This window comes from Silene latifolia, chromosome 3 (genome assembly GCF_048544455.1).
Source record: "Silene latifolia isolate original U9 population chromosome 3, ASM4854445v1, whole genome shotgun sequence".
In the NCBI taxonomy this organism is placed as follows: Eukaryota; Viridiplantae; Streptophyta; class Magnoliopsida; order Caryophyllales; family Caryophyllaceae; genus Silene; species Silene latifolia.
In genome coordinates this window covers 2,356,282-2,382,288 of record NC_133528.1, presented here as the reverse complement: position 1 = coordinate 2,382,288, position 26,007 = coordinate 2,356,282, and the positions used below count along the sequence as shown (strand labels likewise).

At 38.9% G+C, this 26,007-nt stretch overlaps 3 protein-coding genes across 7 annotated transcripts; 2 read left to right on the top strand and 1 right to left on the bottom strand.

Moving 5' to 3' along the window:
• The first annotated feature begins 1,397 nt into the window (after positions 1-1,397).
• Positions 1,398-10,540, top strand: LOC141646724 (transcription termination factor MTERF8, chloroplastic-like). 3 transcript variants are annotated; one of them, XM_074454646.1, is made up of 3 exons: positions 1,398-1,544; positions 1,668-2,689; positions 10,166-10,540. In XM_074454646.1, exons 1-2 carry the CDS (start codon positions 1,447-1,449, stop codon positions 2,680-2,682), a joined length of 1,113 nt encoding a protein of 370 aa, XP_074310747.1. In that variant the 5' UTR covers positions 1,398-1,446; the 3' UTR covers positions 2,683-2,689; positions 10,166-10,540. The 3 variants fall into 3 exon arrangements, with proteins under 3 accessions (XP_074310747.1, XP_074310746.1, XP_074310748.1); XM_074454645.1 differs by lacking the exon at positions 10,166-10,540 and adding an exon at positions 4,581-5,010; XM_074454647.1 differs by lacking the exons at positions 1,398-1,544; positions 1,668-2,689 and adding an exon at positions 7,208-8,543.
• A 1,855-nt stretch (positions 10,541-12,395) lies between these two features.
• On the top strand, positions 12,396-17,536 carry LOC141646725 (transcription termination factor MTERF8, chloroplastic-like). Its single transcript, XM_074454648.1, has 2 exons — positions 12,396-13,666; positions 17,176-17,536. Exon 1 carries the CDS (start codon positions 12,589-12,591, stop codon positions 13,657-13,659), a length of 1,071 nt encoding a protein of 356 aa, XP_074310749.1. The 5' UTR covers positions 12,396-12,588; the 3' UTR covers positions 13,660-13,666; positions 17,176-17,536.
• Positions 17,537-17,958: 422 nt separating this feature from the next.
• On the bottom strand, positions 17,959-25,099 carry LOC141646708 (protein PLASTID MOVEMENT IMPAIRED 1-RELATED 1). Of its 3 annotated transcripts, none has more exons than XM_074454614.1 (4): positions 24,559-25,099; positions 22,004-22,214; positions 19,713-21,881; positions 17,959-19,298 (listed from the first exon to the last, which is right to left on the bottom strand). In XM_074454614.1, exons 3-4 carry the CDS (start codon positions 21,860-21,862, stop codon positions 18,170-18,172), a joined length of 3,279 nt encoding a protein of 1,092 aa, XP_074310715.1. In that variant the 5' UTR covers positions 21,863-21,881; positions 22,004-22,214; positions 24,559-25,099; the 3' UTR covers positions 17,959-18,169. The 3 variants fall into 3 exon arrangements, with proteins under 3 accessions (XP_074310715.1, XP_074310716.1, XP_074310717.1); XM_074454615.1 differs by having other exon boundaries at positions 22,004-22,132; positions 24,559-24,858; XM_074454616.1 differs by having other exon boundaries at positions 22,012-22,214; positions 24,559-24,698.
• Positions 25,100-26,007: the final 908 nt, after the last annotated feature.

Sequence of the window (26,007 nt, the reverse complement as noted above, 5' to 3'; positions counted from 1 at the left end):
AAAGTGACCAAACATAACTTAAATAAACACCAAGTAACTACTCACTTTTATCACCTTCGGCCTGTCTTATAAAAATTACGATCGTGTAAAGGAGTTGTTGTGTCCTTCTTCTAAATAAACTTTTGTGTTGGACACTGCCTTGTTGAGTTATCGGTGATGAAAATGGCATGTTTCGTCGTTTTCGTTTTTATGCCAAAAAAAATAATGATTGAAGAATCTAATTCAAAGTGATCCAATTCAGAGAATTCTATATCGATTCAACAAAACTATGACTGAAGAATTTATTCCAAACTTATCTAAATCGTAAAAGTGATGTAAACAACAATTTTTGGGCAACTATAAATAGAAGTCTGCATATTAGCAACCATTTCATAACTCACAAACATTAGGAATAATAATTTCTCTTTTTAAAATAATTTAGAGGTAAATCGTTTTTAAGAAGACCAGCTAATAGTGAAATACCATGTCTTACCAACATGGATGTAGTAGTTATAATGGAGGGAGCCTACAAGAGTCACTTGAAAATCAATTTGAATGTCACAAAAATCCAATATCACCCGCTCAAGGGGCCACTTATGAGTTAGAAGATTGGGCTATGCATCGTCAACCACCACCCCAAGAAAAAATTTCTTGGGGTTATGCCCCAAATCATTTATATTATGAGAATGGACCAAAACATGGTTATGGTCGTTACGGACCCGGGTGGAGTAATGGCACTGGCTATGCTCCTGGTTACAACCAGTACTACTAATGTGCTAAATGATGGTTTGTCTTATATAAGATTGTGTGTTTGTACTTAAAAGTGTTGTGTGGCTGTACTCAGTGATCAGTCATGTGATTAATAATGTTGATGAATGTATTAGTATTATGAAAATAAGGGGTTATGGCCCCATGCAGTGTAAACGTTGGTTTAAGTTTTTGTAATATATTGTGATGTGATGATGTAATATGAGCATGATATTATGTTGTACACAAAATTATTATGGGCAATGATCTTATTGGTAAAATTTATGATTCTGATTAACAATTAGCCAAAATAAAACACACAAGATAGCTAATACATAGTGGTTTATGATAATGATAAGAATATGCCCGTGAGGGAGGTCGCTCAGGCTTAGTGAGTTGAGGGGATCATCCCATTAGAGTAAGCGAGTTACGTCTGCTCAGATTACCTGGTAGAGAGCGGCCATGAACACTTGAATATGCTCTTTAGGAAGGTTGGGTTGGGCCAACTTTTTTTTTTTGTTCCTTTTCTACGGGCTAGGGTTGATTGGGTTATTGACATTTGGGCACGAGCCCAACCCGCATATAAGACGGTCAAGATCAGATTGTGCATAGTCTTGATAAAATTCACCGAACAACCTGACCCAAATAACTTTGCCTGACACCTGAACTGAAGACCCAAATTTAACCCGACCCGAATAAACCTAACTCGGCTAACTCTATATGACTCGACACAATCACATAAACCAAAACCCTGTATACTCACACTCCTATTTCTTCCTGCAGTTCATTCTCCAACACCCTACACTACCACTGCTTAGGTAAACGATTTGCTCTCTCATTGATTTTATTCTCCTTAATATATTACTTGTAATTTGCATATAATTGATGCTTAAAATGTCAAATTATCCATTAAAATCACTGTTTTATTTCCTGCAAATTAGGTCAATAGCAACAAAAACAGTAAAACCAGTAGCAACAGCAACTGATGTAGCATTAAAATCAAAAACCCAGAAAAGAAGAGAAGAAATTTCTTCAGAAAAAGAGGAATCTGTGATTACCCTTTTGAAAAAATATGATTTTACTGATACCCAGATCGCTATTCTTGAAAAAAAGAGTCCTCAGATTCTTAGATTTAAAGTAGAATCAACTCTTGAACCTAAATTGAAGTTTCTTAATGAAAATGGATTTGTGGGTAGTCTTTTAACTGATGTAATTGTTAAGAATCCATTTATTTTACGGCGTAGTTTGGTTGATCATTTGATTCCAAATTACGAGTATTTGAGAGAGTTGATGAAAATTGATCAGGCCGCGAGTGTGGTTGTTGTTATGAAGGCTACATGGCTATTGACTTCAGATCTTAGGAAGAATTTACAGCCTAATATAGAGTTTTTGTTAGGGGAAGGAATTCCAATGACTAGTATTTTGAAACTGTTAACGTCATATCCTAGGTCGTTGCTTCGTCCTGTTGGTTGGATTCGGTATGGGGTTGCGACTGTTAAAGAGTATGGGGTTGAGCCAAGTGAGAATGTGTTTATTCACGCTCTTAGGGCGGTTTTGTCGATGAGTGAGTCGAATTGGAAGAAGAAAGTGGGAATTTTGAAGAGTTTAGGGTGGTCTGATACAGATATCGCGTCTACTGTGGCACGCCAGCCACTTATTTTGCCGCTGTCGGAGGATAAACTGAGGAGCACCTTTGAGTTTTTTGTTAAAACTATGGATCTTAAACCGGAGGATGTGATTAATTATCCCAAACTATGTACGTATTCGTTGGATAAAAGGATTATTCCGAGGTGTAAAGTGGTTATGGCATTGAAAGAGAAGAATTTGTTGAAAGGCATGAATATGCCTACATTTATCGGTATGACTGAAAACGAGTTCAGTAGAAAGTTCATACTGAAACATCCAGCCCATTCTTCGAGTCTTTGGAATCTCTACCGGGGTGCTGTTCCTGTCTAATTATAAGGTAAGTCCATCTAAACTTGAATTATATTCAAGTTTTAAGTATATATGTTCAAAGAATTAGCAGTGTAATATTGTTGTTGAATCTTTTTGAATTTACATTCTTGCCTTTAACTAAATGACCTAAATTAGCGTATTGATTACATTGATTCTCGTCTCTCGTCAGCAGTCACCATGCTTATAATATTTAGCAGAAGGAAATCTTTAAGCTACATGCCATTATTGATATGATACATCATATGAGACGCAGTGCACAATATAGGTTTTAGGTCCATTGTCTATTTGTATTCGGGGCGTTTCTTTAAGTCCTATTGAGGTCATCTGATATGCAAGCCAGTTGGGCTGATCAAAGGACATGATTAGATACAAAGCTGCCTGCTCATTTACTTGTGTGACATGGTTCGATTCCTTGGCTAGTTAGATGGATTTGTTGTCATCTTATAGTGTTGTTATTGAAGATAACTCGGGATTCCTTCTTATTGATCTTAGTAAACAGTTCTGATTAGCCATTAGGCTATTTTTGGCTTTGATCGAGTTGTTCTTGGGTCTCTTTGCTAGAGATGGCCTTTAAGGATAGACAATGAAGACTAGCATATCATTCTCAAATTATTCGTTTATAGAGTTATAGACCATAAATAAAACAATGCTACTGAATGTGGAACAGTTTCTTGATCTACTACCAGCTGTCAATGATGCCATTCAGTCATACAAAATACTCCCTCCGTCCCGGTCATTTGTTGTCCTTTGGTTTTGGCACAAAGACCAAGGAAAGAGGAGGGGGGCCAATTACTAAATGACAAGTGGAACAAATTGAGTGTGAATGATCAAATTGCTTATGAAGTTCATTCTCAAAATAGAAAGGACAACAAATGACCGGGACAGAGGAAGTACATTTTTTTTTTGTGAATCTGTCTGTAGTGTCGGTCTCTATAAGCTTAGTATTTGTTTTATTATTAAATTTGTTTGGGTTGCTCTTGGAGGCTTAGCTATGGGAGGATTTTTGGAGTCGTGGAGGGTTGAACAGTGTATCTCGGGTGGCCGTTAATAAGGCGTTGAAGAGTGTGGTTGTAGAAAATAGGGTGGAAGCGGGCATTCACCCAAGAGCTAAGGCCCCAAGCTCTTGGTTCTATGTCTGACCTCCGAGGTTGTTTGTGGTTTGTTATTTGTTTCCTGGAAACCAACCTAGGAGGTCATTCAACATGACAAGGGCCTTCTTCTAGTGTTGGTGTAAAATGTAAATGCTAAATAGCATTTCGTCCTAATTCTTTATATATCATCAGTAACATTTTCAGTTTTGAATAATGGTGATGTTTCTAACTCATCTGAGGCCCGGCAATTGTTCGTGTCGTGTCAATCATACAGCTTTTTCATGAATTTTAATATTCACAAAATACTTGATAGTTCTTCCGGTGTTCTTCATCAATTACTAATTAGTATGAGTTTAATTAATGAACGTGTCCGCTTCACACTTATTAAGTTATAATGTGTGAGACAATCTCCGAGGAGACTAACTTCTCGGTTTTTAGGGACTGATGTCTGATATTGTTGGAGTGGAGTAATTTCTTATGCTATTTGGTAATCTGTACTCGCTAACTGCTTGAGGCTTGAGGTGGAAGCCTTGAAGGAGCATCCACTTATGATAGTCCCAAGCAGTAACATCAAAGGGTTCTGTAATTGAACTACATAAGAATTTTAGGTCGGCGTGGTTGTAGGTGGTCATTTTTGTTGACAAAATAAAGTAAAATAGATGCATGCTATTTTAATCCCCCTCTTCTCGAAATTGATCTTTGCTTCAATCCTAGTTGTATGACCAAGCCACAATAAATTTTCAGCATTAAAATATCAGCAGAACCATCTATGCATTCCTGCACCTAACTATCATTTTTCTGTTACAGATCGACAAACCATTAAATGAAGTCGCTTAGTGAAGCTTGGCATTTTGGCTGGGCGATGATATAGCTGCAATGCAGAGAGGATGGTAGATAGAACGTGAGATAGATAAACGGAACATGTTCCATTCATATCCTCGAACTTGAGTTAGTTAATTTGATGTATTTTGTAGGAGAAATTGTTTTTTTTTTTTTTTTTTTTTTTTTTTTTTTGCTGTATACTTGTGACTTCTGTGTCCTGAATAGTGAATACATCTTTCAATTTGGTGCAACATTCTTGAGGCTGCAATTTTCCCGGAGCTGAGTTGGGCTTTGACTAGGGCATTCACGCTTTGTATACTAGGTCCAATGGTAGTGTTATAAGACACCGTGTCTAATGGTGAACTATTTAGACCTAAATGTTTTAGTCATCTAAATAATTTTTTACTTTCATTTTCGTGATCATTGTTGTTAAACTCCCGATCCGGATTGTAGGATCTTACGTTTCTACGGTTCAAAAGGTGGTGACCGATTCCGGTCCTAGGCAAGATCTTAATTTTGTAGGATCTTACGATTTAACTTGTTTCAATTTTTTTTGAAGTAGAATCTTAACTCGATTCTACTATTATACGGCCCGATCCTACATTATTAATATTTTCATTTTTTCAGTTCCAACATTTTATATATGACGATGATAGAAATTACTATAAATTGGAATAATGTGTGGGCACATGTTAAGATAATAGTGTTTTGATATTTAAACACGAAATTTTAATATATTTTGATAATACAATTACGTATTTTAGTTAATTTGTAGGATTTTACGATTCAATCATAGTAAGTTCCTCGATTCAAAGCAGAATCCCAATCCCAAACCTCTCTCTAACTCTTCTCTCTACACTTTCTCTCTGAAAATCCCCCCCAAAAAAAACCTAAACTTTGCTCCACTTCAGCCGCCACCCACCCATCTACTCTCCCTCTCCTTCAATCCTTTCGCCGGAGATGCGGCTTTCCGAGCCCATCTCCGGCGACCCGCACTTCCGTTTACATTAAAACACTTTTAATCAATTTCTGTCCTTTTTCTTGGGATCTGGCTTTTTCCGACTTGTTGATCCGATCGGCGTGCTTTTCCGCCTCCCTCCTACCTGCTTGTTGGTCCTTGTGTCGTCTTTCCCTTTGTTGTCGTTGGTCTTTAAGGTGGTGTTCTTTTCTGGTCGGTCTACCTCTGTTAATCGTTTTAGTCGGTGTTTGTCGCTGCCATCTTGGGTTTCTGTCCCTCCGATTCCTCGTCCTGTCACAGATGACCTTGCATGCAAGTTTTTGTTGGTTTTTCCGATTTTTTTGGATTTGGTGTGTGTTATGCCGTTGGTGTCATTGAGCATAGCTCTTCGGGTCGGTTAGGGACCGATAGGTGATCCCCCCATTTCCCCCATCTATTGGTCTTTAGCCTTTCTTTGTGTCTTTGAACTTTGCTCTTCGGGTCGGTTTGGGACCGATTGGTGATCCCCCCATTTCCCCCATCTTTCGGTACTTCGTCCCGTGTGTGTCTTATGTCTGGGTTGGTTGGCTTTTGCATGCAAGGCTGTGGTCCTGGGAGGATTCGCTTGGTGAAATGGGTGTCCTTTGTTGGTTTGTTTGGTGTTTGTCGGGTCTGTCTAGTAGGCTACCTTTTGGCACCGTCGGTCTGTCTGGGTTTGCTGATGGCACGGTCCACCTTTTGGTTGAGGGTGGAGCTGGAGGTTTGTTGGTTTGTTTCTGTTTTGGTTTCGGAGTGCTGATCCCGGTCGTCTTGGACACTAGTTGGCTGTTGTGTTTTTTAGGGGGTTGTGTCGGATGGATTGTATTGGTTTGGGTTGGTCTGTGGTGTTGGGTGGTTTGGATGGGGTGGTCTTTAACTTTTTAATGTCCTCGTTTTGCTTTCTTTTTGTCATGATTTTCCAAATAACCTCCCTTTATGGGAGACTTTCTGCTAAGATTAGTTATGCTAGCTGGAATAATGGCCTGTCCAAGGTGACAATGTGACATTGGTAGTAATTGATGGACGGTTGGTTAGGAGGAGCTTTCTTGCCTCTATTATCACCTTACTTTCTTTCTTGAGTTGTTGGTCTTTGGACTGTTGGGACCGATCGTCACGGTGTAGGAGATTCTTCTCCACTGAAGACAAGCTTGTTCAGCTCGTTCTTCCTCCTTTCTTTCTACGCCCCTGTGGCGTAAGTGCACCTGGCTCGTCTCGTTGGCTTATGGAAGTTGTTAGTATTGCTGATGTTTTGGACGAAGCGGCTCGTGGCCTTTCTACATCATCTTACCAGCTTGTCACTAGACGTCTCCTTTGTTATGAGACCGTTTTAGTTTTATTAGATTTATGGTCTGTTTTTATCTTAGCTAATGTTCAATGTAATACTATTAGGATTGCTCATGCTATAGCTTTGTCTATAGCCTAAGATAGCGATCTTTTTCATTCTGACAAAAAAAAAAAAAAAAAAACAACATTGCTCGTAATGCATTTGCAAACACAAATTCTTACTTGTGACGGACAAGATATCTGTCACAAACCCACTTGCGTAAATAAAACAAACCATTTGTGATTTCCTAGACACTATTACAATTTACAGTTGAGAAGCGTATATCCGACCCGCTCTTACCCTGCAAGTTGATTATTGAGTATTACTGTACAATTTACAACCTAGAAATTACCAGTACCATCGGGCATCGACATGTTGATTAGGTCATGGCTTTTCCGCAGTGAAAGGGTTTTATCCCAAAACGCAAAACCCTGTATTCTCTCTTTTACTCCCCCATCATACCAATCTTCCTGCATTTCATTCTCCAGCACACAGATGTCTTAGGTAAATGCACATTTGCTCTTTCAATTTTCAATTTATTTCATTCACCTTTAATATATTACTTGTAATTTGCTTAAAATGTCGAATTATTCATTGAAATCACTGTTTTATTCCCTGCAAATTAGGTCAATCGCAACAAAAACATTAAAACCAGTAGCAACAGCAACTGATGTAGCATTAAAATCAAAAACCCAGAAAAAAAGAGAAGAGATTTCTTCAGAAAAAGAAGAATCTGTGATTGCCCTTTTCAAAAAACATAATTTTACTGATACCCAGATAGCTATTCTTGAAAAAAAGAGTCCCCGGATTCTTAGATTAAAAGTAGAATCAAATCTTGAACCTAAATTGAAGTTTCTTAATGAAAATGGTTTTGTGGGTAGTCTTTTAACTGATGTAATTGTTAAGAATCCATATATTTTACGGCGTAGTTTGGTTGATCATTTGATTCCAAATTATGAGTATTTGAGAGAGTTGATGAAAATTGATCAGGCCGCGAGTGTGGTTGTTGTTAGGAAGGCTAATTGGCTATTGACTTCAGATCTTAGGAAGAATTTACAGCCTAATATAGAGTTTTTGGTAGGGGAAGGAATTCCAATGACTCGTATTTTGAAACTGTTAACATTGTACCCTAGGTTGTTGCTTCGTCCTGTTGGTTGGATTCGGTATGGGGTTGCGACTGTTAGGGAGTATGGGGTTGAGCCGAGCGAGAATATGTTTGTTCATGCTCTTACGGCGGTTTTGTCAATGAATGAGTCGAATTGGAAGAAGAAAGTGGGAATTTTTAAGAGTTTAGGGTGGTCTGATAAGGATATTGCGTCCACCATGGCACGTCAACCACTTTGTTTGTCGCTGTCGGAGGATAAACTGAGGAGCACCTTTGAGTTTTTTGTTAAAACTATGGATCTTAAACCTGAGGATGTGATTAATTATCCCAAACTATGTACGTATTCGTTGGATAAAAGGATTATTCCGAGGTGTAAAGTGGCTATGGCATTGAAAGAGAAGAACTTGCTGAAAGGCTTGCATATACCTACATTACTCAGTATGAATGAAGACGAATTCGCTCGAAAGTTCATACTGAAACATCCAACCTATTCTTCGAGTCTTTGGAATCTCTACCGGGGTGCTGTTCCTGTCTAATTATGAAGTAAGTCCATCTAAAGTTGAATTATATTCAAGTTTTAAGTATATATGTTCAAAGAATTAGCAGTGTAATATTGTTGTTGAATCTTTTTGAATTTACATTCTTGCTTTTAACTAAATGACCTAAATTCGCGTATTGATTGCATTGATTCTCGTCAGCAGTCACCATGCTTATCAGCTTATAATATTTACGAGAAGGAAATCTTTAAGCTACGTGTCATGGTTACCAGAAGAAAATCAAGTTACCATGTTTTGAATTTGCATTATGCCATTATTGACATGATACATCATATGAGACGCAATGCACAATATAGGTTTTAGGACATGATTATATAAAGCTGCCTGCTCATGTACTTGTGTGACATGGTTCGATTCCTTGGCTAGTTAGATGGATTTGTTGTCATCTTATAGTGTTGTTATTGAAGATAACTCGGGATTCCTGCTTATTGATCTTAGTAAACAGTTCTGATTAGCCATTAGGCTATTTTTGGCTTTGATCGAGTTGTTCTTGGGTCTCTTTGCTAGAGATGGCCTTTAAGGATAGACAATGAAGACTAGCATATCATTCTCAAATTATTCGTTTATAGAGTTATTTTTCTTGATCTACTATGAGCTGTCAATGATGTCATTTAGTCATACAAAATACATTTTTGGAGTTGTGGAGTGTAAAACAGTGTATCTCGGGTGGCCGTTAATAAGGCGTTGAAGAGTGTGGTTGTAGAAAATAGGGTGGAAGCAGGCATTCACCCAAGAGCTAGGCCCCAAGCTCTTGGTTTTACGTCTGACCTCCGAGGTTGTTTGTGGTTTGTTATTTGTTTACGGAAAGCCAACCAAGGAGGTCATTCAACAGAACAAGGTCCTTGTAGTGTTGGTGTAAATAGCATTTTACCCTAATTCTTTGTATATTATCAGTAACATTTTCAGCTTTCAATAATGTTGGTGGTTCTAACTAATTTGAATAGCTCGGCAATTGACTGTGTTGCGTCAATCATACAGCTTTTTTGTGAATTTTAATATTCACAAAATACTTAAAAGAGAGTCTTGCATAGTTCTTCCGGTGTTCACCAATTACTAATTTGTCTGAGTTTAATGAATGGGTAAACGAGTCCGCCTCACACTTGTATAGTTATAATGTGTGAGACAATCTCCGAGGAGACTAACTTCTCAGTTTTTAGGGTCTGATATTGTTGACTTGAGTGTTTCTTACGCTATTTGGTAATCTGTACTTGCTTATTTGCTAATTGCTCGAGGCTTGAGGTGGAATTTTAGGTCGGGGTGGTGATAATAGCTTTTAAGAATATTAGGTCGGCGTGGTTGTAGATGGTCATGGTTCGAGGCTTCTTTCTATTGTCGTGGTTTGAGGCTGCTTTCTATTGTCATTTCCTCCTTTTATTTTACATTGTTAGTTACTCCATAGTACGAAGTATATTGCTTTCCTCTAATGTAATGAACCATTTTTGTTTTGACAAAAAAAATAGATGCATGTTTTTTTTTACCCCCCTTCTCGAAATTGATCTTGATTTCAATCCTGGTTGTATGACCAAGACACAATAAATTTACCGCATTTAAATATCAGAAGAACCGTCTAAGTGTTTTTACACCTAACTACTCATTTTTCTGTTACAGATCGATGAACCATTAACTGAGGTCGCTTAGTGAAGCTTGGCGTCTTGGCTGGGTGCTATAGTTGCAAACTTCCAATGCAGGGAGGATGTAGATAGAACGAAGGATAGATAAACGGAGCATGTTTCGTTCATATCCTCGAATTTGAGTTCGTTTATTGATATATTCTTGTGAGTTGTAGCCTGTAGGTCCTGAATACATCTCTGTTTGGTGCAACATTCTTGATCCTGCAATTTTCCCATCTCAGTTAGTGTGGTTTATGACTCCGGCATTTGCTCATTTTAAACGAGGTTCGGTGATAGTGTAGTGTTATGAGACCATGTCTATTGTAAAACTATTTCGACCTAAAATGATTAATAAGAAGACTTATTTTGTGTTTTTGGTCGTCTTCCCCCTCTTTCGTTGTTGTCATTTGAAGCCTTAATCGTTCCAGCAACTCTCCCCTGGTGGTGGTCCTGCCTTGTGCGTCGCAGGGTGGTGCCGGAGAGGTGATTCCCCTTCCCCTCGCCTCCTTCCCCCTCATCTCCGGTAAGTCTCATCCTCTTTATGTGTATTTGGAGTCCTTGTCTCTTGTATGGTGTGCATGGAGGTGACATGGTGTTCCCCTTCCCCCACCCATCGGTTATTTGGACGGCATGCATGGGTCTTGGATCTTCGTCTAAGTCGGTTTTCGGATTTAGTCTTGGTGGTTCTTTTTTTGGGTCTTCCTAGTCAGTCCGCTTTTGAGTCGTTCTGGTCTTCGGGGTCGTTGGTTCTTTCGTTGTTGTTGGTCGATGTTGATGGGGTTGGGTGGGCTGTGTATGGGTGGCTTTCTGCGTGTGGTGGCGGATCCAGAGTGTGGGCGTCGTCCTGGTCTTTTGGCATTGGGGTTCTTGGTGTCAGCGTTTTACATTGTTCTCGAGTCGGTTTGGATTGGGATTGTTTGGGATGGATGGTGGTGTTGGTAGGGTTGGTTGTGATGGTTCCCGACTTTTTCAAAATGACAGTTGGTCTTTGCTTTCGTCTTGTCATTTTTTTTTGGACAGGTGGACAAGGAGTGAAATTATATACTAATGACTCTTTTAGCTAGTCTATGAGCCATTTTGTTACAGATTCTAGGGACATAACTGAAGGAAAGGCAATGAAAATAACAACATATGCTTACAATATTCCTTACGATAACTTCGTCTTATCATTTATACTAATAATAACCTCGTTTTGGCTAAGGGTGTACTGTCCTTTATACATTATACATTGGGGTGGTAGTTTGCCAGTTTATTAGGGAATAAGTAATGGCGACTTTATTAGGGGATTAGTAATGGCGACGGTAACTTTGTAACTTTGCATCTGGTTCGTGTTGTGTCCATCTCTCGCTGGCCTTTAGAGATGGTTTTGGTTGGGGGTTATTCTAGTTGATTTCTCCAACACCGAACCGGATCAAACTTTAATACTACTTATTCTCGTTTCATTAATTTTTAACATGAATTAAGAAAATGTTATATAAGTAATGTTATATTAATATTATTAGTTATGTACATTAAAAATTAAAATGCTTTTGGAGAATTAAAAAAACGGATATTTTTTCACTAATCAAATACTATCTAAAAGTGTATCTTTTAACCACAAAATCTCACCTTTTTTTTTATGACGAGGGGTTGAATCCCCCAGGTCCATGCATTCCCGTACCACCACATGGACCATGTAAACCACCCCCTTCGGGGGCTGCAGTGGCCAAGTGATCATCGCCCCAGCTGGTAGTCGAACCCGGGACCTCTCAACTCCTGCATTTCTGCAAGCTTCAAGGTTTAACCCGGCTACCACTGGACTAACACCACTTGGTTCAAAATCTCACCTCAGACGGATACTATCCGTTTAAAGTTGTAGACGAGTCAAATATGTCACCACTCTCATAATAAAACAAACAAATGCTACTTGGCAAAAGTTGTCTTATTATGAAAGTATATCCGTCTAAAGTTGTAGACGGTCAAATATGTCACCACTCTTGTAATAAGACAAACAACAAGTGGGATGTTGGGGTTGTGTTATTAAGACAAAGAAGAAGTCTTATTATGAAAGTATATGTCTAAAGTTGTAGACGGTCAAATATGTCACCACTCTGAGGTTATGTTATTAAGACAAACAACAAGTGTCATGATGGGATTATGTTATTATGAAATGTGACATATTTGACCCGTTTATGTTTTTAGACGGATATACCAGTCTAGAAATACCCTTTCTTCCTCAATGGGTCGCAGTGAAGGTTATATCCTAAAACAGTCGACAAAACCCAAAACCCTGTATTCTCTCATTTACCCCATCAATCACACCAATTTCTTCCTGCAGTTCATTCTCCAACACATACAGTTCTTAGGTAAATGCACATTTGCTCTTTCAAATTTCAGTGTTTTCATTCAGTTAATGTACTTCCTGTAATTTGCATGTAATTGATGCTTAAAATGTCAAATTATCCATTAAAATCACTGTTTTATTTCCTGCAAATTAGGTCAATCGCAACAAGAACATTAAAACCAGTAGCATCAGTAACTGAATTAGTATCAAAACCAAAAACCCAGGAAAAAAGGGACAAAATTTCCTCAGAAAAAGAGCAATCTGTGATTACCCTTTTGAAAAAATATGATTTTACTGATACCCAGATTGCTATTCTTGAAAAAAGGAGTCCACAGATTCTTAGATGTAATGTAGAATCAATTCTTGAACCTAAATTAAAATTCTTTAATGAAAATGGGTTTGTGGGTAGTCTTTTACCTGATTTTGTTGTTAAGTATCCATCAATTTTACAGCGTAGTTTGGTTAATCAGTTGATTCCGAATTATGAGTATTTGAGAGAGTCGATGAAAATTGATCAGGCCACGAGTGTGGGTGTTGTTAGGAAGGCTCCAAGGATATTGACTTTTGATCTTAGGAAGATTTTACAGCCTAATGTAGAGTTTTTGTTAGGGGAAGGAATGCCAATGAGTAGTATTTTGAAACTGTTGACGGTGCACCCTAGGTCGTTGCTTCGTCCTGTTGATGGGATTCGGTATGGGGTTGCGACTGTTAAGGAGTATGGGGTTGAGCCGAGTAAGAATATGTTTGTTCATGCTCTTAAGGCGGTTTTGTCAATGAGTGAGTCGAATTGGAAGAAGAAAGTGGGAATTTTGAAGAGTTTAGGGTGGTCTGATAAAGATATTGCGTCTACCATGGCACGCCACCCACTTAGTTTTTGTCTGTCGGAGGATAAACTGAGGAGCACCTTTGAGTTTTTTATTAAAACTATGGATCTTAAACCGGAGGATGTGATTAATTATTCCAAAGTATGTGCTTTTTCGTTGGATAAAAGGATTATTCCGAGGTGTAAAGTGGTTATGGCATTGAAAGAGAAGAATTTGCTGAAAGACTTGCGTATGCCTACATTTATCAATATGACTGAAAACGAGTTCACTAGAAAGTTCATACGGAAACATCCAACCTATTCTTCGAGTCTTTGGAATCTCTACCGGGGTGCTGTTCCTGTCTGATTATAAGGTAAGTCCATCTAAAGTTGAATTATATTCAAGTTTGAACTTTTAAGTATCTATGTTCAAAGCATTAATAAAGCAATTATTGTTGTTGAATCTTTTTGAATTTACGCTCTTGCTTAACTAAATGCCCTAAATTCGCGTATAGATTGCATTGATTCTTGTCAGCAGTCACCATGCTTATAAGTTACAATGTTTGCCAGAAGGAAATCTGTAAGCTACGTGCCATTGTTACCAGAAGGAAATCAAATTACCATGTTTTGATTTAAGATTATTGACATGATACATCATACGAGACTTAGCGCATAAGTCATTGTGTATCAGTATCTTTAGACTCCTGTTGCAGTCCTCTGATGGATGCAAGCCAGTTGGAACTGATCAAAAGACATTAGATAAAAAGCGATGCCTGCTCGTGTACCTATGTGACATGTTCAGTTTCCTTGGTTGGTTAGATTGGATTCGTTGTGAAATTTTAGTGCTGTTATTCAAGAGAACTCATGATTCCTGATACTTGATCCGAGTAAAGATTTGCGATTAGCAATTAGGGTAATCCGGCTTTGATTGAGTTGTTCTTGTGTCTCTTTGCTGGAGATGATCTTTGCCGGGCATTCTCAAATTATTTGCTTTGGAGTTATAGGGTAATCAGGAACAAGGTTTTGGGGATGTAGAGGTAACAGCAAGCATGGTTAATCGGGAATTTGTGCGTAGAATATAAAAGAGTGAAGTTAGAAAGGCGTTAAGGAAGATGGGGTCAAAGAAAGCAGAGGGACCGGATGGTATACCCATAGAAGTTTGGAGGTGCTTTGGGGAGAAAGGGATAGAATGGGTAACCATGCTCTTCAACAAGATTTGGAGGAGCAACAAGATGCCATCGGCTTGGAGGAGAAGCACTCTTGTCCCTTTGTACAAGAACAAAGGTGATGTTCAAGAGTGTTCCAATTATCGGGGAATTAAACTTATGAGCCATACGATGAAGTTATGGGAGCGGGTAATCGAGCAAAGGCTTAGGAGATGTGTAGACATCTCGGAAAACCAATTTGGATTTATGCCCGGGAGATCGACTATGGATGCGATTTTTATCATGAGACAGTTGATGGAATACCATCGGGACAAGAAGAAGGTCTTACATATGGTTTTTTATTGACTTGGAAAAGGCATATGATAGGGTACCAAGAGAAGTACTTTGGTGGGCTTTGGCGAGAAATGGTGTGTCGCGAAAATATATTGACCTCATAAAGGACATGTACGAGGGGGCTAGTGCAAGTGTTCGCACTAATGTTGGGAGAACGGAAGAATTTCCTATTACCATCGGGGTGCATCAAGGTTCCGCACTTAGTCCTTTTCTCTTTGCTGTAGTTATGGATGAGTTGACAAGGGATATTCAGGACGACATCCCTTGGTGTATGATGTTTGCTGATGATATTGTGTTGATTGATGGGACAAAAGAGGGGGTGGAGAGAAAGTTGGAATTGTGGAGGCAGACTTTAGAGACTCGTGGGTTCAGGCTGAGCAGGAGTAAGACTGAGTATTTGAGGTGTCAGTTCACTAAAGTGGCGGGGTTGAGATCGACAGAGGCGGGGAGTATTATTTTCGATGGGAATGTTGTTGAGGGTTCGGATTTCTTCAGATATCTAGGATCTATGATTCAAAAAGATGGGGAGTTAGACGGAGATGTGGCTCACAGAATTAAAGCGGGATGGTTGAAATGGAAGAGTGCTTCAGGGTTTCTATGCGATAAAGATATGCCCGAAAGATTAAAGGGAAAATTTTATCGCACGGCAATTAGGCCTGCCCTACTTTACGGCTCCGAGTGTTGGGCCGTGAAGCATTGTCACGTTCAAAAGATGAGTGTGGCGGAGATGCGCATGTTGAAGTGGATGTGCGGACATACAAGGAAAGATCGGTTAAGGAATGAGGTGATTAGGGAAAAGGTAAAAGTGGCGCCAATAGAGGACAAGATGATGGAAAACCGACTAAGATGGTTTGGCCATGTGAGAAGGAGACCTATGGACGCACCAGTTAGGAGGCTGGAGACTTAGAGAACAGAAAAGGTCCCTAGAGGCGGTCAAGACCGAGACAGACATGGTTGAGAGTGATAGAGCACGATATGAGAGTTCTGGGGCTTGAGGAGAGTATGGTGACGGAGAGGGCACAATGGAGGGAAAGGATACATGTGGATTTTTAGTATTTTATGTTTTTTGAGATTTAGTGTTTTTTATTTAATTTAAAGAAATTAAATTATTTATTTTTCTCTCCTTTATTACACTTTTTCACCAACCACTTTCTTATAGATTTTACCTGGTTCATTCCGGATCCTTAACTCTATTTCGGTTTTTAAAAATCGTTTTAATCTTTTCTCTCGATTTAAATTTTAAGTTTTTATAAAAGAAAGTCGGAATTCGATTTTAAAACCCCTAAGTTTACCTTGACTTTCCATTACTTTTTCGTTCTTCCTTTTTGTTTTTCATCTTCCCTTTTTATTCGCATTTTGAGGCGTGCGTTCACCCATGGGCGGTTCGAAAGGATGATTCATGTCAGCCGACCCCAAATCATTTTGGGATTAAGGCTCTGATGTTGTTGTTGTTGTGGAGTTATAGACCATAATTTAGATCTTGAACCGTGCAGAAGAAGAAAAAAAAAAAAAACAATGCTAGTGAATGTGGAATAGTTTCTTGATCTACTAGCAGCAGCAGTCAATGATGTCGTTCAAATACATTTTTTTTCCGGTGAATCTGTCTGTAGTGTTAGGGCTCTATAAGCTGCCTATTTGTTTTATTAAATTGGGTTTCTCTTGGAGGCTTAGCTATGGGAAGAGTTTTGTAGTCGTGGAGGGCTGAAAATCTTGAAATATGTATCTCGGGTCGGGTGGCCGTTAATAAGGAGTTGATGACTGTGGTTGTAGAGCATAGGGTGGACGCATTCACCCAAGAGCTAGGCTCCAACCTCTGGGATCTATGTCTGACCTCCGAGGTTGTGTGTGGTTTGTTCTTCCTTTCCGGGAAGCCAACCTAGGAGGTCATTCAACAAAATAAGGACCTTGTAGACTTGTAGTGTTGGTGTAAATAGCATTTTACCCTAATTCTTTATACACAAAATCTCATTATAGACAGCACATATCCGTCTATAACTAAAGACGGGCCAAATACAATACCACATTCCTAATAGGACAAGCAACAAGTGGGGTGGTGGGGACCAAAAATGTCACCATTTTCAAGCTATTTGACCCGTCTTTAGCTATTGACGGATATATCCGTCTATAGCAAGACTAGCTGGTTGTAGGTGGTAATGGTTTGAGGCTTTCTTCTGTTCATCATTTCCTTCGAAAGTGGTAAATCATTTTTGTTTAGCGAAAAAAAAGAAGATGTATTTTATGTGACAACCCCTCCCCCCGACAGTATTGATCTTGGCTTCAATCCTGGTTTATGACCAAGCCAAAATAAAAGAAATTTACCGCGTTAATATATCAGAAGAACCATCTACGTGTTCCTACACCTAACTACCATTTTTCTGTTACAGATTGACGGACCATTAAATGGGGTCGCTTAGTGACGCTTGGCGTCTTGGCTGGGTGCTCTAGTTGCAAACTTCCAGTGCAAGGAGGATGGTAGATAGCACAAAGGATAGATAAACGGATCATGTTTCATTCATATCCTCGTAGTTGATTTAGTTAATCGATATATTTTGGAGATTTTTTTTTTCTTATTTTTTTTTTTTTTTTTTTGCCGTAATTCATTTTTCATTTGGTGCAACATTCTTGATCCTGCAATTTTCCCACAGCTTAGTGTGGCTTCTGACTCCGGCATTTGCCCGTTTTGGACGAGGTTCAATGGCGGTGTAGTGTTATGAGACATGTATTGGTAAACTATTTAGACCTGAATCCAGTTTTTTTTTTTTTTTTTTTTTTTTTTTTTTTTTTACTTTCATCCTTGTGATTAATAGATAACTCTCGAGTCTCGGCCTCTCTAGGTCTCTCGTACTCCCTCTGTATTCTTTCGGGGATGTTCAATTATTATACATTTTTACTTTAGGCGAGAAATAACCCATGAAATTAATGTTTTTCCTTGAAAAATATTTAGACTAAATAAAGTAACTCTGTGGAAGAAGACCCAAAATATAGGAATTGACGAATTGTTACGCCAGTACCCATTATTACAGCAGTTCATCCACGTTCTTTTGAATTGAAACTTCGTGAACTCCAGTAAAGAGTAAAACTGAACTGAACTTATCATACCACCTCAGACCATACCTGTACTGAACTGAAATTAAGTTCAAAAGACGAGTTTGGAGTACAAGTCAATGTTCTTCCAATCCCATTTTATATCTTCAACAAATGGATTTACAGCAAGAAATTGTACATGTCTACTTATTACAGAGATTTCTTCTGTTTAAAAATTATAATCAGCTGGGACTAAACAATCACAATATTACACCTGATAGCCATTACTGCACAGCTTTTTCTTCCCAAAAAAAACCAGCTTTACCCTTCACAATAAACAAACTTGTGTCTCTCTTAACGCAATTTGACGATTTCATTAGAAAGAATAACATTAGGGTTTCTGATATGAGGGTTAAGAGCAGCCAATTCTTTCCATTTAGCTCCGCTCCCGTTGTATCTAGCCGAAATACTCCACAGGGTATCACCCGGCTGAGACGTGATCGTACCCGGCAATGGGGTTTTGGTAGTGATTTTCGGTTTCATGACGGGAAGGGGATTCTTCTTGCCTTTTCCCATTCCATTGGCCAGTAACCAGCGGGAGCCAGATTGTTGTTGAGCGGCATTACCCCAGAGCCTTTTCTTACCGGGTTCAGCTTTCATACCAACAACGTTCACTTCATTGATTTTGAACTGGGGAACCAGGTCTTTCTCTACGGTTTTCTCTTCCTTGAGCTCAAGTTTCGTTTCTTCTTTCGGAGCTGACTCGAGTTCATCGTCTTCACCATTATCGTCTATTGCCTTTGCCACTGAGCGGTATACCCTAGGTTTTGGGGGAACAAATACCCTTTCCACTTGAATTAGAGCAAGCATCGGAACACCAACAGGCTCATAATCCCTCGATGGGTCGCGTAGTTGGACCATCAAAGCAACATTGAAGTTATTGCCCAAAAAACCACACCGTTTTCCATAGGCTTTACCCTGCTTACTACCCAGAAAATTCAAATCGGTTGAACTAGCATGGTGGGCAGCTAAAAGCTTTGTTGTTCGCTCACTAGGTTGGTCTTCGTCAATTTCACCAGAATCCAGTTTAATCCACTCATCAAGCGTTAGGGATAAACCCATTAGTCCGTCACCATCCTTATAGTCGGTTCCATTGTCCTTGAGGTTCAAAAGCTGCAATCCCGCAGATCCCTCCAAACCCATTGAACTAACGGAGCTCGCCCTTTTCCCTTCGAGAGCTGAAACTTCCCCGATAGATTGTGCAGTAATGTTTGAAGGAGCCTCCTCATCTGACATGCCGGACTGTATTCTCAAACCCTCGATTGATAGTGCTTCAATTTTATCCATGGCTAATGGTGCTAAGTCTTCTAAAGATACATATTCCGAGTCTACTTCATCACGCGCAGAGCTTGAGCTGGATTTCTTTGATTTCCGGCTAGAAGAAGCTCCTTTAACCCTTTTTTCCCCATCAGGTCTAACATGCCTACAAAATGAAATAACAGTCAGTCAATGCGATTCTCTCTATAGGTCATCCCAACCCCCCTTTTTGTGTTTTTTTTTTTTTTTGGTCTAAACCATCCGGTAATCCGAACCACATTGGGCCGACTAATCCGGATTTCGGGGCGTGTCCAAGGATTACGGTATTTAAACCCCTCCCAATCGCAGTTGTGGGGGATCGATCCGCAGACCTCCCTTTTTGTGTTGTTAACATGGGTAAATGTGTACATCAAAGTATCCAACCACCCCCAACCCCCCTCCCTGCCATTTGCGGAATCGCTCGAGGACCTGGGGTAATGTTGAAGTTGTAGTGAATAAAATAGCAGAGAAGAAATCGCGTAGTCATCAGCAGAAGTTCAATTATAAATTACGGAGTAATTAGCTAACAAAAGTTTCGAACCTTTTAGAGGCTTCCACTTCCCAGGCCATTTGTTGCATCGTCTTTCCTGTGATATCCTCCAAAGGCATAAACTTATTGGCTTGTACAGACAGTTTTTCAAGTCCCGCAGAAGCCAATTGCTGTAGAACGTCCATTATGCCAGACCCCAATTCAGCAGGGACAACAACTGGACTAGAAACCTGCATGATTAAGCTCCCACCACTTTTAGCATTCCTGAAAAGTACAGGATTCATAGAACGCAAAAAGCCTCCTGTCTTGGTTTGAACAAATGAACCTAAACCCTCTCCAAGAGGCGGTAATGAAGGCTCATTAGGAGGGAGGTCAATGGGACTACCAAAGCCATCAATGTTGTGTGGTGGAGAACACTCAAATGCTTTTTCGTTCATGCCCCATTCCTCCATAAGTGCTTGTGTTTCCAAATTTTCCATCATCCTCGCCCTGACTTTTGGATATTCCAACTCATCCACCGGGAAAGAATCAAAATCCTCGGAGAATTCTTCCCACCCTGATATAGTAGGGGCATAATCATCATAATCTTCTGCATAATCTTCTGCATAATCTTCGACATTATCTTCATCAATATCAAAACCAAATAAAGAACAACCACTAGCCTCGGCTTCCATCTGAAATTCCCTCAGGAGACGCTCTCTAGGCGACTCGGATTCTACATCAGAATGAAAGGAAACAGAGGATTCTCCCACTTCGAGCATGCTAAGAAACTCATCAGTAACAGTGTCTGCAAGGTCTTCAAAACTATGTGATGGCATCATTTCACGTGATTTATCCCTGTTACTGATTTCCTGATCACTTGATTCACTTCTAACCTCTGGAGTATCCATACCTTCTTTCTCAAGTTCAGCAACATGGCTCAAAATTGATTCCAGGTCTTCTAAAAGTGACTTTTTAGCACATGCATCGTTTTCTTCAGTGTTTATGGTATTGTCATCCTCATGAAAAGTTTTTCCAACATCATCGTAAATTCCAGTGTGTTCCAGACTCTTTTCAACCTGGTCATCGAGGATATTTCCCTCCTCTCGTTCTACCTTTTCTTCCAATTCTTGCCCCTGCCCAGCACATAATAATTCAGCATCTTCACACTCATTCACAATGTCCGACTGTTTTATAGGCTCAGAATCATCTGCAGGAATCTCAATCTCATGCTTGACATCAACTGGTAACTCCACCTTTTCCTCGTCAAATTTTTGAAACAAGATATTAACAGAATTAGAAAATTCAGACATTCTTGTAGGGGGGACTTCATGGAGAATCTTTATATCATCCACAGATTTAGATGTCATTGAGGACTTTTGATTTGCAGGAAGACTTCCAGATCGACGAATGATGCCCTTTCCATCACCTTGATTAGATTTCACTAAGCTCTTGTGTGTTGCCTTCGAGTCCATAACTGGAAGTACATTCTTGTCAATGGGAGCAGTACTGTCTCCTAACACCAAATACCCAAAACTCACATTCATAAGAGCACCTTTGGCCTCACCCGTCAGCTTATAACTTGTCGTCCAGGTCCCAGAACTCTTCTCATCCTCCAACTCCTCCAATGTTAGAGGAAGTAGCCTTGTAAGATCGACACGATGCTTCCCCAAATCAAGTTTTGGATTGCCATATACTTCTGCATAAAGTAAGAAATGTTTTGCATCGTACTTGGCTGAATGGTGGGGACCATTTCTACTGCCGTAAATAGAACATGTATGAGTTAATTTCTCTGAGAATTTAGCAACACCTCTATTCACTTTCACTGGATTACTGACTACTTCACCATCCCTTCTTTTCCAGTGAACAGAAACGCCAACATTGTCGAATTTTGAAGGTAATCCTTCTATTGATTGGACCTCCAGAGTGAAGCAGCAGTTAAACCTTCGATGTCTAACTTGTGAAAGAGCCTTTAGAGGTTTCCAGTTCCAAAATGACTTTTTATCTTTGGTTGCCAAATCATCACTGACATGCTTTAGCTTCAAATTGGATACATTTGCCTTATCAACTGATGTGGATTTGTTCCTAGCCAAAGAAGATGAGCTCTTTGAGGGATTTTTGTCCAAATAAAAGGCTTTATTGATAGTTTCGACTTCATTTAACAACTTCCCCGTATTTGGATCTTTACTGCTTTTACTTCTAGCAACATCTCTAGACATCATCTTTCAGAGAAGCTGAAACCTGTAAACAGGGGCATGAGTAGATTTATGAGTTATGACAAACAAAAGCTACGATGACTACGCATGCATGTAATCCAACAAAGAAATGATATGAAGGGAAAACGGCCAATTATATACATATACCTTCGCACCTTGCTCGTGAAGCTCTTTGTTTCGTACAATTCACTTGCTCACTGAGATTGTACACTTTATCCCTATTTTACCACCTTTTTCATTCATTTACGCAATACCCTCTTGTTCTTCTTCCGTGTGCTTCAAACAGAATGATGTACAGCATAATCAGTGGTGACAAACTCACAATGAGGTATCACAGCATCTTTCCATTATCAAAAACCTATTTTACGGTCAAGAGAATCACAGTTATAGGAGAAGTGGGTAAAAGAATCATAGTTATGGGAGAAGTAGCGCTAATGTCACTAAAATACACTCGACACACAGCATAGCCTTTTTATTGCAGGGTATAATAACAATCGCGATGTGACGGCTGACGATTACTTGAAAATATCGTTGATACTTCACTGATATTTCTGCAGCTCAAGTTAGTACTTTTGAAGAAAAAGAAGGGAAAAAAACCATGATAAATAGACTCATTTGCAAATGGTGTCTGTATTTGTGAAAAAGGAGAGAGAACTAGTGATACGATTCGCCGAAGCTGATAACGAACTTTAACAAACTTGTTAAAGTCACGGGTGAGGCGTGACAAGACGTACGGAAAACAGTAGCAATTAACGAATAAAATAAACTGATATTTAGTTCAATTTTCTACATTGAAAACGACCTAATGAATTCCAACGACGAAAGAACTACCTCGCTCAACCGTTAGAAAGAGATTTGAAATACCGTCTCAAATCTGGAATTTTGATCAAACCTTGATCGTGTTTGGAACTTTCTTATAAGCTTTTCTGAATGCAATAGCTAATACAATCGTCCTATTTATAGCTCCTAAAACGCATCTAACTAAAAGAAGGAAAACTAGTTAATCCCGACTCCTTATTCTATTAACTACTAAACTTCTAATTGCATACAATCGCCCTATTGTAATCCTACTAGATAAAATTTAATCAATAGCTTAATCTAGTTGATCTATAGAACTCGGCATGCTTGTTTGATCAAGACTCCAACACCTCGTTATCCAGAATCGTGTCAACTATCAACTAGACTACTAGCATGGAAAATCAATCCAATATTCAGTTTTTAAAAAGTGACGAACTAACACATTCGATACACATTTTTACATTATAGCAGCACCAGCTACAACTTTTTACGTCACAACTGCAATATCCAATACCCCGACGCTGTGTGAAGCTACATTTTTTTTACCATGGTAAGTAATGACAAGCCTCTCCAGAGCATACAAAAACCACAGATGCTTTTGATGAACTTGCTAAGATGCAATTATTTACATTTTACAGAATTAACTTGCTTTAATGCTTTTTAAACTTTTTCGCTTTTTTTCCTTAGTTATTCACTTAGGGTGTGTTTGGATAGGAAAAAAGGAGGGAAAGGTAGGGGAGGGGGAAGGAGGGAAGGGAAAGGAAGGGGAGGGGAGGGAGAATGGAGGAGGTAATTTTCCCTCCAAATCTTGTCTATGTTGGTGGGGAAATAATTTGCTTTGTAGAATGGAAATGGAGGGATCCATTTTCTCTGCCCTCCAAATCCTTCTACCTTCATTTTGCTAACCAAACAATGGATTTCTCATCCTTCAAATTCCCTAGCCTCCCTTTCCCTCCAAATCTCTCAATCCAAACACACCCTTATGGCCTTATTCTGTCGAATTATTAGTTCCCGAACTTCAAATACTGGTTTCGCCACTAAGTATGAGCTTAAGATAAATACATTTAGACCTCCCCAAACTCAACCAGCAATAGGGACACACTCCAGATTACCATCACTATTCATTCATGTGATCAAAGTATCAGACTCTTACTAACCACATTAATAACGACTACGACAAACAAATTATTTTGTTTTTTGTCAATTAATTCGTCGTCAAATAGTAGTACTAGTATACATCTTTGTTTCTAGCTCTTTACATCAAAACACAACAAAAAGAAAGCAACTTTTGTTTATTAGGTCTCATACAATCATACTACAATTCAATCAAAGCTGGACCCATTAAACCCTTTTCAAATAATGGGTCCATTAATCAAACATATGCACACATAATTACAATCACAATCATTCCAAAAACAATTCAAATTCCAATAATTCCAAAATTCAAATTCAAATTCAAACTATTCCAATTCAAAACCCAATTTCCCATACATCAAAATCTCCCCACCTACCCATCAAGTAACCTAACCATACAGCGATACCAAGACGACAACAACATTACCCCAGTGTCTGAAGGGCTCCTGCAAACCCACAAATTGTGGGGTAAAGAGGACTATTTCCGAATGACCCACGATGAAAATTGTGTCGAGAACTAGAACGATAACATTACCCCAGTGTCTCAAGGGCTCCTGCAAACCCGCAAATTGTGGGGCAAGGGGAAAGGGGTAAGTGGGTAAGTTTCCGAATGACCCAAAATGAAAATTACGTCGAGAACTACATCCAATGACTATATTAACAAAAATTAAAACAAACCCAATATTTAAAAGGCGTTAAAAACGATGAAAAACAGTATTTCAGCAATTAATAAAACCAAAAAAAAAAAAAAACAGAAAAGTGGGATTAACCTGAAGTTTAATAGAAGTAAAACCATGGAAGTAAGATCTTTGGGGTGATTAAGGTCAACGAATGAAGATTAGAGTGAGGAGTAAAACTGAAGAAGAAGAAAAAAGGAATTAGAATTGCTTGAAGAGTTGGATTTTGAGACAAGAGGAAGCTTCAAATACGGGTTGAATTGATATGAGAAATGAGGTGTTATTTTGTGTAATAATGTTGATTTAAAATTAGGTTTGAAAAAAATAAAAAATTGGAAGAAAAAAAGAGAGGAAAAAGGGGAAGAATCAGGAATTTAAGAAATCAAGAATGTTGTTTTGTTTTCGGTTAGTCTTGTTTGTGGCGGGTTAATCTCGTCACCCTCTCACAAAAAGGGAGATGGGACAAGGTGGGGTACCCCATGTGCATTTTGTGAGAGTAAATGGTATCCGTTACAAGTTTGTGACGGATATCGCCCGTCTTCAATGAGATTTTGTATTTTGTTTTTAAGTTGAGTGATAGAGAAAGACAACCATGTGGGGGCTGGTAGAGATATCTGAGATGCGTGACTTGTTTAATTAATGTCAAAAGTAGATGGCAATGGGTCGAGGAGCCTACCCAAATCCGTCGGATCCGATTACGATGAGTGGAAATAAATCTCATTTTTATGAATTTATTCTCAGTCCCGTCTTGTTGAAGACGCCACTATCCGTCACAAGCTGAATACGGATAGTGACCCTCTCACAAAATGCAAGTGAGAGGGCAAGTGGTGTATCCATTTTTCCCCCACTTGCACTATTCATTTGTATTTTGTGAGAGAGACATTATTCGTCTTCAGCTTGTGACGGATAGTGTCCATCTTCAATGAGAGACTTTGTGATTTATTATAGTGGTTGTGGCTTAAATAAATTTACGCGGATTTTGGTAGTATTTTTTTATTATTATTATTAGATTGATCATTTTGGTTTGACTAAGTTATCTCATCCTTTAAGATAGGTGAGCTAAGTTGAAGTCAGTGGCTTTCAAACCATCTCGAAAGAGTCCAATAGAAATCATAAAGTCAGCAACCTTGTTGGTTTCACGAAATTAATGTTTAATTATCACTTTATTGAAAAAATGAAGGTATAATTTCACATCCTTGATAATACTAAAAATTTCTCTAGAAATTTGTAAGTACTACGAATTGAATTAATAACACATAAATTATCACCTTCCAGAATTAACTTTGAAATTCCTAAGTACTTAGCTGCTAAAATGCATTCTTTTAAAGCGAGAGCTTCCGTGATACGAGTTGGGCAACGGGTCAATGAAGGAACGAGTTCATTGAAAGTCGGAAATCAGTTTAATTGTTCTCGAGAATGATTAATGTATTTCGAGCTTTCATTAAACGAGTGAGCTTCATTGGATGATACAAAATTACAACTAATTACAACTAATGGCTACTTGTTCGACGCTACAAATAACTAAGCAAAGAGAAAATAAAA

Coding starts and splice junctions, on each gene's coding strand:
- LOC141646724 (XM_074454646.1), top strand. CDS start 1,447: ATGACTCGACACAATCACATAAACCAAAACCCTGTATACTCACACTCC. Junction 1,545..1,667: donor CCTACACTACCACTGCTTAG/GTAAACGATTTG, acceptor CCTGCAAATTAG/GTCAATAGCAACAAAAACAG.
- LOC141646725 (XM_074454648.1), top strand. CDS start 12,589: ATGCTTAAAATGTCAAATTATCCATTAAAATCACTGTTTTATTTCCTG.
- LOC141646708 (XM_074454614.1), bottom strand. CDS start 21,862: ATGATGTCTAGAGATGTTGCTAGAAGTAAAAGCAGTAAAGATCCAAAT. Junction 19,299..19,712: donor GAAGTGGAAGCCTCTAAAAG/GTTCGAAACTTT, acceptor TTCATTTTGTAG/GCATGTTAGACCTGATGGGG.